The sequence below is a fragment of the Alligator sinensis genome, unplaced genomic scaffold (genome assembly GCF_000455745.1).
Source record: "Alligator sinensis unplaced genomic scaffold, ASM45574v1 scaffold506_1, whole genome shotgun sequence".
NCBI classification, from domain to species: Eukaryota; Metazoa; Chordata; order Crocodylia; family Alligatoridae; genus Alligator; species Alligator sinensis.
In genome coordinates, this window is record NW_005842215.1 from 944,436 (window position 1) to 956,433 (window position 11,998).

The window sequence follows — 11,998 nt, forward strand, 5'->3', positions numbered from 1 at the left end:
CCCATCTGGGTCAGCAGGGGTCCAATGTTGCCCCTGCTTTTCCTCCGGCTCCCCACATATCTGAAAAAGGACTTCTTATTGTCCTTGATGCTCAAAGCTAGCTGGAGTTCAGTTGCAGCCTTGGCTTTCCTGGTCTGTTCCCTACAGGACCGGACCAGTGCAGAATAATCCTCCTTGGAGGTGAATCCCATCCTCCACCCTTTGTAGGCCTTTCTTTTTAGCCTCAGGAGATCTGCTAGGTCCCTGGAGAGCCAGGGGGGCTGCTGTGCCCTCTTGCTGCCTTTCCTCCGAGATGGAATAGACTTAGTTTGTGCATTGAGGATCGCTCCCTTGTGTATCCTCTTGAACTCCCCTCTCCCTGTGGTCACGGTCCCTTAGGGCCTCACTGACAAGCCTCCTGAGCTTGTCAAAGTCAGCTTTCCGACTTAATAACACTGCATCATAACACCTATACAGCAATAACACTGCATCATTTACCCAGAGAGGTGGTGGAAGCTCCATCCTTGGAGGTTTTTAAAACCCGGCTAGACAAAGCTTTGACTGGGATGATCTAATTGGGGGGGGGCCTGCTTTAAGCATGGGGTTGGAATAGATGACCTCCTGAAACCCCTTCCAACCCTAATTTTCTATGATTCTATAAGTAAGCAAACCGCTCTACCTACTTCATTCAGTGATGACATGATATTTCCTTTTTCAGTGTAAAAAAACCCCAAACTTCAAGTGGAAGTTAATCCTAAATGGATTAACTTATCCACTTAGATAGAAATTTAGATTTTTGTTCTTTGAACTTTACTCTGAGGATCAGTGGGAGCATCTATGAGTGTCTATACGTGAGCACAGAGGCTGCTCTGACAGCGTGTCAGAGCAAACTTGATTAATGGAGTCTGCTGGAGTGTGGTAATTACCACACTCCAGCCAGCATCTGCATCTCATGTAGCACAGGGTTCCTGTGCTTCAAAATAGTGGTAAGGGTGTTTTATCTAAAGCTCGTCAAATGAGCTTTAGATAAAGCACCCCCACTGCCACTTCGAAGCACAGGGATGCTGATACACGAGATGCTCCAGGCACTTTAATTAGAGTACTCCTCATAGGCGGAGGGAGAAAAGAATTTGGGGGGGGAGGGCTGAGCGAGTATGCACATGTGTGCGCACACCCCCCAGGAAGGAAAGTCTGTGGGGGAGAGGGAGGGGGGGCAGGGAGAGGGAATGGGGCTAGGGCTGGGACCAGGAGGGAGTGGAGCTTAGCCAGGCCCTGGAATGGGATCAGGGCCAGGGCCTGCTATACCCATCCCTTCCCCCACACCCAGCGTCATTGCCCAGCCAGCTCCTCCCACACCAATGAGCCCACCACTCCCTCAGTCCCAACTGCCTCCCTGCACAGCCCGGCCCTGGCCCTGCACTGCCTGAGGGGGCCTGGAGCAGGGGGCTGGAGCGGGACCAGCCTCAGCTGTGCCACTGGGCCAGAGGGGATGGAGCCCCTGGAACCCCCGTGCCCACCCCACCAGGCCTGCACAGCTGGGGCAGGGCAGGGTGTTGGATGGAGCCGCAACTTGTCCATGGGGCATGGGGAGGGGGTGGCAGCTCTCACTGCTGCATGCAACCCAGGAGGCATGGGGGGCATGTGCCCCTGATCTACGCAGGGCAGGGCAGGCTGCTGCTGTGCACTGGGGTCTGGGTAGCACCGGGCTCTTTCTGGCTGGGGGGGCTGTGCTACACTGGGGGTGGGCAGCAGTGGCCCTGGGAGGGAGGTTGGGTGGGTGAGGGAGAATCTTGGGGTGGCTGCAGCTGCCCCCCCCAACCATAGCCCCCTCCCAGTGCTACTGCCACTCATCCCACCAGGAAGAGCCCTGAGCAGCCTTGGTCCCAGCCTGGAGTGACAGCCCACCCTGCCCTGCGCAGATTGGGGGCATGCACCCCCCATGCCTCCCAGGGTGCATGCAGCAGCAGGAGCCGTGCCCCCCGGACAAGCAGCTCACGGCTCAGTCCTGCACTGTTGGCTGGGCAGTGCCTGCCTCTCTCCCTCCCCATCCCTGCTGCAGCCGCTAGAAGCCCTAAGCCAGGCTGCCTTGCAGCCCTACTGCTGCCCCACATGTTGGGGGGAGGGTGAAGCTCTGTTAGCCCCCCTTCTGTTGCCTATGGTGCCGCTCTAATTAAAGTGCTCCCCCACCCGCAGAGCATGTGTATAAATGCCCTAAATGTGTGTTTTAATGTGCATTAGCCTATTTTATTCAGGGCTGAATTAATGCATAGGCAAACTGGGCACGTGCTTAAGCGAAGAAGGTGCCCAGTCGTTTATTTTACATATTATAATTATTGAGTGAAAAAAAAGTAGGGGCCCATGAATGTTTGCCTAGGGCCCATTAAAGGGTTAATCCAGCCCTGATTTTAAGGTGCATTAAAGCATCACAAAAAACAGTGTGCTTTCACTAATGCACATTAAAATAAGCTAATGGACCTGTTTATAATACCTCACAATGGAGGTGCTAAATTTAATGCGCATTAGCAAAAGCACACTACTGAACATGTAGTGCGCCCAGCGTTTCCAATTCATTTGTGCTACCTCCACCATAACAGATGGAAGTGGAATTCTATTTCATTCTTATCTCATATTATTACTACTATCATTATTATTTTGATTTATGATATGATATATAACAGTCATCTACTCCAGACATACTGTTCAAAGCTAGAGAGACAAATAAACCCTAATTCATAAACACTGAAGTTTTGACTAGATTAAGTAGTCTATCCACTCAGAACCAGTAAGGATAGAAGTCATTCTACTAGCAGCTTTTTTTCCTAATATTTCTTGTACTTGTATTTTTATAAAAATCAGTAAAGACCTATATAGCAAGAACAGAAGTACTGCAGGGTTTTTTTTGTTTTGTTTTGGTTTTTTTGGAGGTTGGGGGTGAGGAGGTAAGATTTGGCAAAGTATGCAGGATCCCACTCATTGTACAAAATTCCTTTTACAACCTATTTACCTTGGATAAAGCTGATTGACTGCGTGGAGAGTCAAACTGCCAGAGTCCAGGGGGAAGCTGGAATGGCTGATGTGCTTCAACATTTTTGGAAATTGTATATAATTCAGTGATTCAAGGTGAGGTGCAAGGCGGCACTAGTTTACCCATTTCTCCTCAAAGTAGGGCAGGACAGGCCAAGGCAGGGCCAGTCTGGGCTGCTCCTGACACTCCCTCAAGCCTATGAATGGCTGCCTCAGAGCCACCTCTCAATAGCATTTCCCTTTGGGACAGGGCAGGCCTGTCTTAAGGCTGTCGGGTACTTTTCCACCCCCATCAGTGGCATGAATAGGTTCGGAGTGTTATTGACTGTCAGAGCTGATTGAAAAACCACCAAAAATATCTACAAACTATATTTAAGTGCTGTTTGTATTTAAGGGTTGGGGGTGGGGGGGATTGTGGGGGGGACTTTTTTTATGTCGGTATTCACAGATTGGAACAATAGAAACTATGACAACATTTTCTGTCAAAATCTGAATAACCAACCAAAAAAAATCTAAATTTTGAAAACTTGTGGCCAGTTCTAATTCTGAAGAGGATTGTTTTAACCTTTTGCATTCTTCTCCCATTCCAGTCTCTGGGCCTTTTTCTTTGCAGCCCTCTACATTGGGACTCCCTCGCTGAATCAAGCTGCCATGCCTTCCCTTTCTTCTAAGCAAACACAATGTCCTCTGAGAGGCCTGTGCAACCTTATTTTCTCCGCAGAGGAATGTTAATACCACCAATCAAAGACAAAGCCAAACAATGCTGTATATCAGGAAACATGTATGGTGTGCCCAAAGGTAAGAAGCTCAATCATTCTGTGATGTAATATTCCACCCAATCTTTTATCTTTCAGGTTTCATTTGACGATAAATGTATCAAGGCTGAAATCAGACATTTGCCTATTTAATACGTGGGGCACTTCAAGCTCAATAAATAACAACAGTAACAGAAAATAGAACTCTGCTAGTGTTTTCTGTGTCTTAATTAATTAAACACTGATTTGTGTCCTAACATGTTTGAACAGAGGAGATTTATTTTGTAACATACTAAAAAAAATTATTTCAGCTAAATACAAAATAGACTACTATTATAGGTCCCAATCCTTCATTCAAATCAACAGTCATGTGGAGGTTCAATAAAATCAGTATAGTACTACATGAGCTGATCTATAGGGACATTTCCGATAGACTTCATTCCTATTCTAATTCTGCTTGTGTTTCACAACCAATCTTTTGCAGACCAGCAAGTTAATTTATAAGGGTGTGACATCTGATGTAAATTGATCTGCAATTAATCTCAGCCTCATGTAGGACAACAGATTTCAAGTATGCTGAACAAAACCTGCCCTCAAAACAATAAATAATCTCTTTGATTCTACTGCACAAGAAGGTACTCACATCCATGTAATCATACAGCCTTTCTGAAGTAGCTGGTAAAAAGATATTTGAAGGGAAGCAATGCAGGTATCTCCGTGCAAAAATGTCAGGTTGGTGATTACTCCAAAATACCTCCAGATCTCCCCTTTCATGAAGTTGCTTCTTGATGGATTTAAATCGAACTAAAGGGATCCTGAGCAAACAAAATAAACATGCAGAACGTTAACTGGCCTTGCTTTCCCCAGCACAATTCATCTTGAAAAAAAACCCAAAATGAAACAGAACTAGCCTTCGTGATAACACACAGAGATCATTAAGTCAACTGAGCATGAAATAAACTGTGATACTTGAAATGCTTTCTTACCTTTCTACAGCTATGGTAAATGGAATATAAACCAGAGCCAATAATATCACTTTCATGGTTTCAGTTGGTTTGGAAGCCAGTGGCATTCATTTACTCAGTACTCTCTTTTTATAATTCATTGGGCCACAAAGGGTGTTTACTTAGGTCAATCAATTACACAAGGTTAGTGGTTTGGCAGAATCCCTATTAATGTGTTCTAAGCTTGGTAATTATTCACATACATCAAAGATATTAAACCACATCTGCCAAGGGAACAGCCTCTGCTAAAAGGTGTGTATTAATGGACATTATATGTGTTAAGGTGAAGAAAAAGAAAGCAAAATACCAGCTTTGAGAATTTTTCTGGATGGGTCAGTAACAAAGAAAGCTGAAATGCATCTTAGATGACATGTATACATAAGGCATTTATGACAAATACATCTGACATAATATACAATAGCATGGTTTTTGATATGGAGATGTTCCAGAAGGATGTAACACATGGGTATTTGAGTGTGTTGTGACAAGTCATCTGCTAACAACTAAAGATTAAAGCCCTATCTAAAACTAAGCCAGCAGATATGCTATTTATGTGAGAGCTGATGTGGAAATCATTAGTCCAAAAAAACATGGTCTACAACATAGTGCATTAATAGCCAGTGGTCTTCTTTTGTCAAGGCTTCTTTAATGAAGGTTTTTCTGAATCTTTCAACAAGACATTTGTAATCTTCCACTTTTCCTCAGTCTCTTGACTCAACATAAACTAAATAATAAGTTGATCTCAGCACAAAGGTGAATTTAAATAAAGGAATAATCAACTTTTGAACAGGGACCAAAGATGGAAATTTTATAACAAAGAATGAATGTATAAGAAGAGAGGTTATCATATGTTTCAATTTTAATATGCCAGTAAACAAAACTAAAAAGTTACAGTACTTAGGAAAATGGCTGAAACACCAATTATAGACTATTAAAAGTCTATGGCATGAGCCTAACTTGTATTTAAAATAAATTGTTCGGACTTTTGCCAACCTCATATATCTTACCTTTATGGAAAACCAAAAAAAGTGGAAGTCACAAGTGTCTGGAACTTACTCCCCACAGTTTATGTAATGGTCACCATGGCCGTGTCCACACGTGATGTGGATGTTTGGTCTCCCAGGGACAAGTAGCAGTAGCACACCTTGTGCTACCACTTGTCCCCAGGGAATGCCTTTGCCACACTTGCTTTGGCAAGTGGCAAGTTACCCTGGTGGGGTAAGGGAGGCTGGCAATGGGCTGGCCTCAACAGCCTTATCTGGGGCCCTGGGGGCCTCCAAGGGCTGTAGCAGCAGTGATTCTGCTGCACAGAGCCTGATTGGCAGCTGCAGAACAGCTCTGGGTGGCTCAGCTCTGCTTTTGAGCAGTGCATGCTGCCTGTGCATGTGCTGCTCAGGTTTTTTTTCTGCTGGTTTTTTTTTACCCCTGGATAACCAGGGGTCAAAAAAAAAACACGGAGGGAAAAAAACCAAAATGGACATGGGCAGCACTCCCTTGCAGTGCAGAGAACATCTGAATGTGCAGTATGTGGCACCACAGATGTGGTCGCAGCACCACATACTGCATGGCTGTGCTCGTCTGGACGTGGCCCATGAGTTTATCTCCACTCAGTTTTTGTAGTGGTTTAACTACATGGATTTAGAAGCAGATATAGTTCAGTTGTGTAACTCCTAGTGTGAATGCTGTTATACTAATAGACATTTAAATAAACCTACTAAATAAACTGTATTACTGTAACACTGCCACTGCTCTTTGTTAATGCAACTACACAACAGGTTTGAACTAATTTAGCTGTATTAGTTACCAGATCATAAAGACAGCACTCTCCAGTGTGTTCAAAGAATAATTCCCTCAGTATTATTCATACAAACGAGGCCTGTTGAAATGCCTATTTATTCAACCAGAGTCTTTCCTGACTTTAGAGGTATGCTGGGCTGAGCTTTCACCAATCTATGCAACTGTCTTTCTGGATAGGACTTCTCAAGTACTTTAAGTTAGAAATGAAAACTAACTTTCTCTCTTTCTTCCTCCCTCCCCTCCCCCAAGCACTAGCCTGTGGGAAAAATATCTGATTAGTAACTGTGTACATATAGACCTTATTCCAGAAAATCTAAATTATAGACATGAATTTTGTATTTAGTTTTGAACTCAGTGGGATCTAGTATTTTTACCTCATGTAGCAGTGAGTTCTACAGTCTCCATCCAGCCCCTTTGAAATTCCATCTCCAACATGCACACGCCCTAAATCCCAGTTGGACATTCATGGGAGGCCAGAGGGAAATGCACTCTTTCAGGCAGCTAAGTCTAACCACACATACCAGGAGCGTGACACTTTTCCTCACTGATCTGCCTTTTTCACTGTTTCCTAGAGAACAGTGTCTTCCACACGCTATTTTGTTCTTCATCTTGTCTGAAGTCACACAGCCAAACGCTGCCTTCTGAAGTGAGCAGTAACAAAACTATCCTCACTGCTTTTAAAATAAAGCAAAGAACACAGATGAAGCCCCATTTTCCTATGTACTAGTACACATCTCTTTAAAGGACTCTAGCTTTCCATCAAATTCATTGGAAACGTGTACAAGCAAGCATTCATTCCTAACGCTAGTGGAACATAAGAAACATGGTAACAGAGAACATTAACTGTTCTGCTTTAACATGCCATTTTTGTCAGCTAAGGCCACTTGATTATACATGAATAGATAAAAACCTCAACAAAACTGCAACTATCACTGTCCTAACCCTGCAATGAAGTCTAAGTTTGCTGACCCCAGTATATGGAAAATCCAAAAAAGTATCAGAGCCAATAAGGCTGAAATCTAAAACACAAAAAAGCAACTTTCAGTATGTTATGTTAGGTAATTTTGTTGGTCATTACTTCACACCTTCAGCTCTTCCACTCATCACTGCTCCTTGTATGAATCAAGCCTTTGCATTATATTGCTGAAGCTCGCTTGTTGTTTTTTGTCAAATCCCCTGATCTCACTGGCTCATTCCAAACAGACTTTAGTTTTGCCAGCAAAACACAAAATGCAGCAACAAAAGGTCATTTTGACTTTTTTTGATAAGCTAGAATAATGATTAAACTATAACCCCAAAAGGTAGTTAAAAGGATAGAATGGCCTGGCGGGCTGCATCTGTCCTACAAGCCGCATTTTGCCCACCCCTGACCTATATCCATTCTGCTCTTGCAGTAATGCCAGGTGCCATTTGTTTGCATGGCACATAAATGTCTCAACACCCCCTTTCATAATGTTATTTATATATACCGCTCAAGAACTAGACTACCAGGTCAATTCATTCTCATTCAGATCCCTTCTAGAAACCCACTTATTCTAGGACATGAGAACAAGTAACTGCATTGGCTGTCAGATGATTTGGGACTATCTATACGAAGGCTGCCCAACTTCTAAGGAGCTGGGGCCAAACATCCCCTGAGCTGTACCAGCAGGGGCTGCACACCCACAGGCTGCACCAAGGCAAGCCGTTGGCCACCCCCGGCCACATGCTATGTGGATGCCACCCACACCCAGCCACCGCACTGTGCATCACACCCTCCTTCCACTGCTGCACCCTCTGCCCATGTGGGCCCACCCCCTGCCCTCACTGCTGCACTGGACATGCTGCCCCCCTTCCCCACTGCACCTTGCATACACCCCTGTTACACCATGCATACGGCCCCAGGCTCACCCTCAGTTCCCTGGACCATGCTGCATCACACTACCCTGTCCCCTGGAACAGGCTCATACAGTGCAAGTCAGAGAAGGGGAGCCTGGAGAGCAATGGCATAAACAGTGTCCAGGCAGAAGCCAAGAGGTCACAACTTAATGCCTCATGGTTTGTATATAGCCAGTGGGCCACCAGTTGGACAACCCTGGTCTATACGCTTAGAGTCAAGGAGAAATAGGACTGGAAGTGACCTCCAGAGGTCATGTAGTCCAACTCCATGCCTGAGGCAGGATCATCCCTATCCAAACCATCCCATACAATCCATAATTTAAACTCTGCATAATACCGTCAACTCTGACACAACCCAGACCTAACACCCTAACCTGCCACAGGTAAAGCAGGGAACCGCAGCAGCCAACGTGTTGCTTCTATGAAATGTTGTCAATATACATTCAAGAGCTGCCAAGTAGAAGAAGCTCTCTGCAGAGGAAGGCAAAAATCCCACAGTCGGTACCAATCTGAGCATGGGGTAAAATTCCTTCCTGATGCCAAATACAGCAAGCGGTCTAACCCAGAGTAGAGGGGCAAGACTCTCTAGCCAGGAACCTCTAGCTTTGGTCCCAGCAGGAGCATTGGCACACCCCAAAGTCCTCACCCTTGACTATAGCCAACATCCAATACTTCTGAGGAAGGCTTAAAAACACCCTGTCACGTGTAGCAGAAAGCGGGGAAGGAGGAGCAACCAGCAAAGCATATTGAGTCTGTGATCTACCAACACTCCCAAGTCCTCTTCCACAGTGCTGCCATCCAGTCAGGTGTCACCAGTTTTATATGCATGTTTTGATTATTCCTCCCAAGGTGAAGCACCTTGCATATGTCCAAATGGAACTTCATCCTGTTAGCTCTAGCCCAACTTTCCAATTTACTGAGATCCTTACGAATTTTACTTGCATCCTCCAATGTGTTCACAATCCTTCCCAGTTTTATGTTGTCTGCAAACTTGCTCAGGAAGATTTCAATGCCAGCATCCAAATTGTTAATAAACATGTCGAACAGCACAGGGCCTAGGACAGACCCCTGTAGGTCTCTGCTTAAAAACTGCCCTTCTGACATGGACCCACTAATAATTACCCTTTACTTGTGGCTATTGAGCCAGTTATCTACCTGCCTTGTAATAGCTTTATGTAGCCCACATTTTTCCACTTTGTTTTTGAGAAACCATATCATTTACAACTTTGCATTACTGGGGAAATGACTGGCGAGGCTGCAATACTGTAGAAAAGGATCTAGGAGTTACAATGGACCATAAGTCAAATATGAGCCAAGTGTGCTGGTTAAAAAAAATGATAATTGCATACTGGGCTGTATTAACAGGAGCATCAGTTGCAAATTAAGTGATTCTTCCTTTTTATTCTGCACTAGTGAAGCCTCACCTGGAGTACTGTATCCAGTTTTGGGCACTGCACTTCAAGAAAGATGTGGGCAACTGTAAACAGGGTACAGCAGAGAGCAACAAAAAAAGGGGATGGTGAAAGACTATTCTCTGTGGTTGCAGACACAGAACAAGCAGTAATAGTCTTAAATTGCAGCAGGGAAATTTCAGACGTATAGTATAGGAAGAACTTTTTCACTATGAGGGTGGTTAAACATTGGGACTGATTACCTAGAGAGGTTGTAGAATCTCCATTCTTGGAAGTTTTTAAGAGCAGGTTAGACAAACATATGTCTGGAATGAACGGGATCATTCTGCCTTGAGCAGAGGGATGGACTAGATGACCTTCAGAGGTCCTTTCCAGCCCTACTTTTCTTATGATTACCAAATTGTGACTAATGGGAGCCTGACTGCACAGCCCAGTGGGTTGAATCTGATGTTGTACTGTCTGCTCCAGAAGCTGAGCACAGGTTGTGACCAGTAACCAAAGACCATGAGATCAGCTTAACTGTCTAATTCTCTTTTCCCTTATATTATTAGCTTTGTCTTTTCCTCCTCCTGCCCCCGCAGTAAGTTGCTCCAGACAGCAACCATGTTGCTCTTGTAGGCTGACTATCTTGGTCCTTACTGAAAACAATAGCAAGTATGTTCCAGACATTCCACATCTATAAGGTTACCTTTCAATGTGGGGAAACATTGCCACCAATTGAAGTATATAAAGTCATGTGTCAGAGAAAAGGGGAGTTAGTAGCAGGGGCACTGGAACTGCAGCAGCACAGTCAGAAGTGGCACAGAAGGGCACCTCAGCAGGTTGAGCTGGTGAATACATGGTACCGAAGTTCAGAAAGTATGCAGACAATGTGGTTTAGTGAAAAAGCTCCTTGAGGCTAAGAGTGCCAGCAGCTATAGTAAACACTGTTAAATTAAGAAAGTAAATACTAGAGTGCCTAATGATAGCGCTTTGCCAAGTATGTGTGTTAAAAGTTTGAGATAAGTAGCGGGTGGTAGGATACACTCTTAAAATATGTTTGGCACCTTGCAAAGTAACTCCATAAAAGTGGCACTCATCTGGAAAGTCAGTGGAGTCTTGACAGATATTTTAAACAACAAGCGGCTTATATCTTATGTTTCCGCTCAGTTGGCTCCAAGTTTAAACTGTTTGGCTTAATATTAAGTTAAGCTGCCGTTCTTTAGCAACGTTTACTTTCCTGATCCAATCCTCCTGGTGGGTAGCGGCCACACAGGCAGCCCAGCTGAAGAAGGGGGACGCTTAAGGGGCAGTTTTGTGTCCAGTTTAATGGAAGTGTAGAACTTTTCCAGTCTTGGCTACCAGGGAAGGAGTCCTTTGTGGCCAAGCGTGTGTGTGTGTGCACGCGTGTGTACATAGGCAAACGTATGGTTGTGTATGTGCATCTCTTCTGTGGCAAGCATGTGTGTGCACGCATGTCTCTCTCTCTGGGGAAGCAGGTATGTGTGTGTCTGGGGAAGCATGTGTGTGTGCACACCTCTTTCGGGGCAAACGTGTGTGAGTGTGCGCGCGCATGTGCATGCATCTCTTGGCAAATGCGTGTATATGTGTGTTCATGTGCCTTTTCTGGGCAAGCACATGTGGCTGCATATGTGCGTGTTTGTATGTGTGCATGTGTCTCTTTCTGGGCAAGCCTGTATGTATGTGTGTGTGTCTTTGGGCAAGCATGTGTGTGCATGTGTGCATGTGTCCACATGCATGTGTCTTTCTGGGCAAGTGTGAGTGCATGTTTCTGGGCAAGCATGTGGGTGTGCATATGTCTTCCTAGACAAGCAAGCATGTGTGCGTGTGCCTTTGGATGTGTGTGTGCTTTGCTGGACAGGCATGTGTGTGCATGCCTACACACACGACCTGCTCTCGGTGTCGGGCCACCCGTCCTTGCCATCCCCACACACTCAGGCCCTTATCAGAAACATTTCAGGGCTCTCGAGACGGGTGGCGGGTGCCATGTAAACAGAGCGCTATAAGGGGCGGCAGGACCCAGTCGCAGTCGCGCTCGTCTCGCGGCCCCGGCCCCGGCCCCGGCATGGGCAACAGCCTGCGCGCCGTGGCGGCGCTGCTGCCGTGCGAGCCGTGCCAGCGCTGCGTGCTGCCGGCGCTGGACGAGATG

The 11,998-nt window shown here is 45.4% G+C and overlaps 1 protein-coding gene and 1 long non-coding RNA gene across 15 annotated transcripts in view; one reads left to right on the forward strand and one right to left on the reverse strand.

Annotated features, from left to right (window-relative positions):
- The window catches only part of LOC112550820, a 14,845-nt gene extending 10,450 nt beyond the window's left edge, over positions 1-4,395 (forward strand). The window contains exons 2-3 of the long non-coding RNA XR_003094845.1: positions 3,594-3,801; positions 4,243-4,395. This is a non-coding gene — a long non-coding RNA (uncharacterized LOC112550820). The remainder of the gene's footprint in view (positions 1-3,593; positions 3,802-4,242) is intronic.
- Positions 1-11,992, reverse strand: part of LOC102380654 (cathepsin E-A-like) — a 58,210-nt gene extending 46,218 nt beyond the window's left edge. For 6 of the 14 annotated variants that reach the window (XR_003094844.1, XR_003094843.1, XR_003094841.1 and 3 more), the window contains exons 1-2: positions 6,934-7,627; positions 4,402-4,573 (exon numbers count right to left, since the gene is read on the reverse strand). Coding sequence is in view for 10 of the 14 variants with exons in the window: in XM_025208006.1 (XP_025063791.1) it covers positions 4,402-4,573; positions 6,934-7,022 (261 nt within the window). In the remaining 4 variants the exon portion in view is untranslated. The other 8 variants (XM_025208003.1, XM_025208002.1, XM_025208001.1 and 5 more) reach the window with 8 other exon arrangements.
- Between the last annotated feature and the right edge of the window lie 6 nt (positions 11,993-11,998).